This window comes from Lactuca sativa, chromosome 2 (assembly GCF_002870075.4).
Source record: "Lactuca sativa cultivar Salinas chromosome 2, Lsat_Salinas_v11, whole genome shotgun sequence".
Lineage (NCBI taxonomy): Eukaryota > Viridiplantae > Streptophyta > Magnoliopsida > Asterales > Asteraceae > Lactuca > Lactuca sativa.
Window position 1 is genome coordinate 69,843,524 of NC_056624.2, and position 5,712 is coordinate 69,849,235.

Consider the following 5,712-nt stretch of genomic DNA (forward strand, 5'->3'; position numbering starts at 1 on the left):
TTTTTAACACAATAAAAACTTGTATCATAATTCTCAAAACACATATTTCTCAAATGTCAACAAAAGAAAACACAATCCCATAATCATAGGAATAGTCTCTTGCCTGTGTGTATAATCATGTCGGTGCCTTGTCGCGATCCTCGGAACTACCTGAAACACATAACACATAACACGGTAAGCATAAAAGCTTAGATAGTTCCCAAAAAAACCACACACAACACATTATCCACTCGAGGTTGTAACTCAATTAGACCCTCTGGTCAATGTGTCTTAGTGGGACCCTCTGGTCCCTGAACTCAGCATCACAATATAATACTTATAAAGCATAACACAAGTAAATAGCAAGATATTTCATTACACAGTTCATGCACATAAGACCCTCTAGTCACACCTAAGGTTTACCACTCAAGTTAAGTTTAGTGAGAAGACTCACCTCGTAAGCTAATGAATGAAAATCTTGGAATCGGGATCGTGATCTCTACTCCCGAGTCTAGATCTCGCTTAGCACATAATAATTATCCCTAATTAATATTGGCCCTCAAGAAGCTAGACTAACCCTTCTACAACTCACATAAGGGTAAAAGAGCATTTTACCCCTCCCAAGCTTTATAGTCCTTAATCTTGACCAAACCCAAAAAGTCAACAAAAGTCAACAGCAGGAGTACACGACGCGTACCAGCTCTGTACGCGGGACGTACTCCATGGTTAACCAGAAACGGGGAACTCGACCCCCTACGTTGCGCGTATTAGGATTACGCCCGACGTAAGTCCCAGTTTCACACTTATCGTGGTTTTTGGTTTGAATCGGCTAAGACAAAGACTCAAATCCAAGATCTAGTTACTCTCATGCCTCTTAATCCATAAAGTCAGTGACTTTGAGCCTCTGTATGGCTCCAACCCCCAAATCATGCCATTTCCTTCATTAAAACACTCATAAATCATCCATGGTCAACTCTTAATGACCAAGATTAGATTTTTATGGCTTAATAACACAAAATAAGCCAACATGGGACAGATCTCAAGTTCTAGGGGGTTATCAAATCATAAAGCGATCAACTTTGGGGACAAAAACCCTAAAACACCCCACATATGAACACAAACAAAAGAGTAGGAAAGCTTGGAGCTTTTTACCTCCAAATAAAGCTTATGTCACTGCAAAGCTCAGATCCACGAGCTTGGGCTCTAACTCCTTCTTCTCCAAAGCTTCCTTTCCACTTCTAATGCTCAAGAACACACCTACAAACTCTCAAAGGCACTCTCTTGCTACAAGAATGAGATTTAGGGTTGTGGGGAGGATAAGTCTTTGGAAATGGTGGGCACAAGGAGGCCATCACACTCTTTAAATATGGGACTCACTAAATATTTGGTCGACAATCTAGGCCTGGTACGCCCCGCGTACACCTTGGTACGCCCGGCGTACTAGGCGGCCCTCCACGATCAAACAAGTGCACGAATACGCCCCCTGTACCCGTCTACCCCCCCCCCCCCTCTCTTATCAAGGACCAATATGGACAATGTTTCAAGGATTAGGGTTCATAAGGTATACCTAGGTTTTTGGATGTTAAAGATAGGCTGTAGGCCCTGCGAGGCAGTCCAGTCGTGCCGAAGGCTCGGGAGCGGTCCAGATAGGCTGTAGGCCTTGCGAGGCGGTCCAGTCAGGCTGATGGCTTATTATGCATATTGTTCTGTAATTGTTATATGATGTGGTTATATTTGTATGACGTTGGTATTTTGGGGGATCCTACTAAGTTTTCGGGCTTACAGTTTCAGTTATTTGTTTCATGTACATCAGGGGATCACAGTAAGGCGAATGCATAATCATACAACTCCTCATGATTTGTTTATGTTTATGGGAAAACTTTGATATTAGATATTTTGAAAACAAACTTTGTAATGATGAATGATTTTAAATGATTTGAAAAAGTTTTAATTTGGCATGAAATTTTTAGGATGTTACAGAATCACTTTGAGCTCGATTGATTGCACACATCACACTCATTTTCTTTATAAATGTTTTTTGCATAAAATTTATTTTTCTTTCTAAAAGATTATCAATTCTTCAGTTTGAGCTCAAACACAACCGAGACTGTGTCCAAATCCCTCAAACCAAGGCTTTGATACCAACTTGTAACGTCCCAAAATTATTAATAAAAATATTAATTTTCAAACCATCAAATCCTCAAAAATATTTGTTTAAAAACCAATCATAGTAAAGGGTATCACTCAAACATCACAATAAGATATTTATAATCAATGCAGAAAAAACTTTTAGGGGATTCAGTGTAGTCAAATATGGTCCTTCTCTTTGGAACTGGATAGTAATGTCTATGTTCGTAAATCTAATATTGTATATTATATTTTGCTGGAGATTTATTAATTTCCTAGAAGAGTAAGAAATAAGATTGTATCTCTTGATCACCTATAGAATATGAGTATCGATATATGTTTGTTGCTACATGGGTGGTTGCAATAGGGAGACACATTTCAAAATTTAAATCTATAGATTCTTATATAATTAAAAACTCGAGTAAGTTTGGGAATTAGGATAGGATAGTGATAAGAAAAATAGGCAAAATCAGGACGCAATGTCACCTGCGAAAAACAAAGCAAAAGCTTGGGTTTTCGGAATTTTCTCTTTCGAGGTTTACCTTTGGTTACCTTGGGAAAAAAAACATAATATTTACTGGTATGTGTTTTCTTTTTGGATTAGCCTAAAATCGTAACCGCCAAAAAAACGCAATTAAAAAAATAATAATAACACAAAGCCCTAATCACTAAAAAAAGTAGATACACATATAGTAATCTAAACCAAATTACAATAGCCTAAATAAAAACATATGGAGGGGTACAAATCGGATTTTGAAAGAAGAATAGGTGCCCATTAACTTGTACTTCTTAATGTATTAATATATTTTATATAATAATATGAATATAGATATACATATATTGTACACAGAATGTAGACGACATTATTAGTATTTTTTCTAAAACCATAAACATCATATATTTTATACAATAATATGAATATAGATATACATATATGGTACATAGAATGTAGACGACATTATTAGTTTTTTTCTAAAACCATAAAAATCATCTTATTTATGATAATCAAGCGTGAAAACCAAAATTCATTTCAAATTTTTGGGTAGAGATGTTGAGGCAGTCGTGGCTTGGCAATGAGCACAAGTGGCTTAGCCAAGCTAAGGTCATCATGATTTTCAACGAGTTTAATCGGCAGCTCTTTACATATCGGTTCCCAAGTGAACCCTTGAAGTAGTCTGGCTAACATTATTGTAGTGATTGTAGAGCCCAACACCACCGCAGGACAGCCACGTTTGCCGGTGCTAAATGAAAGCATTCTCAACTCATTATCTGTAAGAACCACTTGCTTTTCTGCCCCTTGTAGATGACGATCTGGATTAAACCGCAATGGATCCGCCCACACATTAGGGTTCCTTCCTAACCCACGTCGACTAAGCAGCACATGACTACCCTTTGGTATAAAGTAACCGGCAACAGTAGTGTCCATCGTCGAAACATGGGGTGGATTAAAAGCTGCAAAAGGGTGCAACCTAAAGGATTCCTTGATACATGCTTTTAGGTAATTGAGTTGGGGTAAGTCTCGCTCTTGGACTAGCCTATTGCAACCTACAACATGCTCCAGCTCCTCCACCGCTCGTTTTAAGAGGGTGGGTTCATTCATCATCTCTCCCATTGTCCATTCTACTGCGTTGGAAGGATTATCAACTGAGGCAATCATTATTTCCTAAAATTAGGCAAGGCAGAAAAACACAAAGAAAGTTAATTTTCATGCAGACAAAATTGAAATTGTAAATATAAAGTAATATCCGAAGAGTCGCTAGCATTTCATCCGATATATATATATATATATATATATATATATATATATATATATATATATATATATATATATATATATATATATATATATATATATAGATTTGTATACTGTATCGACGACAATAGCACATCATTTTATTAGGAGTTGCATGTAATGATAAATAATGAGAGATGGGGAGAGGCTCACAATAATCTGGGCTTTGATCTCCACTATTGTAACCTTAGGGTTGTCATGTTGAATAAGAACATCTAGGAGATCATTTTTCTCCATTCTATCTCCATTTTCCCACATCTGTATCCGTTCATCGATCAATGGATCTTGATACTTTCGAGCAATTTTGAGTGCCGACCTCATGTTCTTTTCGTGGCAATCAAAATCAGACTTCCATCTCAACCATGGGTGATAATCTGTGATGCAAAATGCATAAAGATACTTTAGGATGTTAAATATAGCAGCGACATGCTCAGTTTCCTCTTCACCAGGCGCACCATCTTCACTTCCTTTCCCAAAAAACCTTCTTCCAAAAATCATGTTTCTCATTAAGTTTCCACAGAAATGTTGGCTCACCATTCGAATGTCTATTAACCCCCCATCAGTTATGTTATCTCCGTTCTGTATTTGATTGCATATGTACCCAAGCAACTGGTTGGCTTCTCCGTCACGTTTGGGTTGCAACCATTTGTACACTTGGGACGAGAGCATGTCGCGAGTTACAATTCTTCTCATCTTCCTCCATTGGTCTCCATTGGACATGGCAGCTGTGTGATAGCCGTCACTCATCAGATATGCAGAAATGAAGTCAGGTCTTGAAATGAATATTGCCTCTTGTTTCTTTAGGAACTCGCATGCTAGCTCTGGGGAGGTGACTGTGATGACATGAGTTGAAGATCCTAGTCGGATGCAAAGTATTTTGGTGTTGAACTGATCCATGAGGTTGTGGATCCACCTAAAACTAGGCTGATTTAGGAGCATTTGGATAGTACATCCAATGAATGGAAAACACATTGGACCAGGTGGCAGAGGGTGTGGGTTGCTTAAAGATTTCTTGTAAAGAAACCATGCACATAAGATGAGCAGAAGGACAATGAGGACGATGATTGTTGCAGACATTATTAGTGATAAGCTAATGAATTTAACTGATAAACATTTTCAGTTCTGGAAGGTTTATAAGTACTCAAAGCGGATGTGAATATGAACAGCGTAAGTGGTTTATAGTCAAACTATCATATCAGGAAAAATTTTAGTTGCATATACTTTGTGTTCCAATTTAATAGCTTTCACATGTGGGGGGTGGGGGGAGAGGGGGGATTTGTTGTAATTATTTTGGTAGCACAACAATAATACAATATAGTCAATAACCCAAACGATAATTTAGGAGCACCTCGATAGTAAATCCTATGGACGAATGGTAATTAATGTGGAGGATGATGGTTGAAGACATCGTTGGTGATGATGAAGATAAAGAAATCCGTGAAGTTGAAATCAGGTTTTGTGCTATGTTTTCAAGTAATCAACAGAAGTAAATAGAAAATGTGAGAATGTAATGAAAAGTATATACTATGCATAATAGGACAACACAATGTGAGCGTATGCTTCATTTTTTTCTATAGTTCCATCAAGTATTAGATGGCCACAAATGAAAGATTTTCTCCGTCGTCATAGATTTAGTATAGTCCAATTTTGGTGCGATATGCTTTGCGAGAATCCCTCAAAAAGTAGCTAACAAGGCTTTTAGATACTTGATTGGATTATTTGGACTGAATTATTTGGTTATGATATTTTGATTTTTGGATTTGTTTTCGACAAAACCGAATTATTATTTTGGATCTTGGATTGGTTACGTTTTA

General features: G+C 37.4%; 1 protein-coding gene across 1 annotated transcript; it reads right to left on the reverse strand.

Moving 5' to 3' along the window:
• Positions 1 to 3,026: 3,026 nt before the first annotated feature.
• LOC111911640 (tyrosine N-monooxygenase) lies at positions 3,027 to 4,975 on the reverse strand. Its single transcript, XM_023907396.3, has 2 exons — positions 4,052 to 4,975; positions 3,027 to 3,769 (listed from the first exon to the last, which is right to left on the reverse strand). The coding sequence occupies exons 1-2, from the start codon at positions 4,973 to 4,975 to the stop codon at positions 3,137 to 3,139; spliced, it is 1,557 nt and encodes a 518-aa protein (XP_023763164.3). The 3' UTR covers positions 3,027 to 3,136.
• Between the last annotated feature and the right edge of the window lie 737 nt (positions 4,976 to 5,712).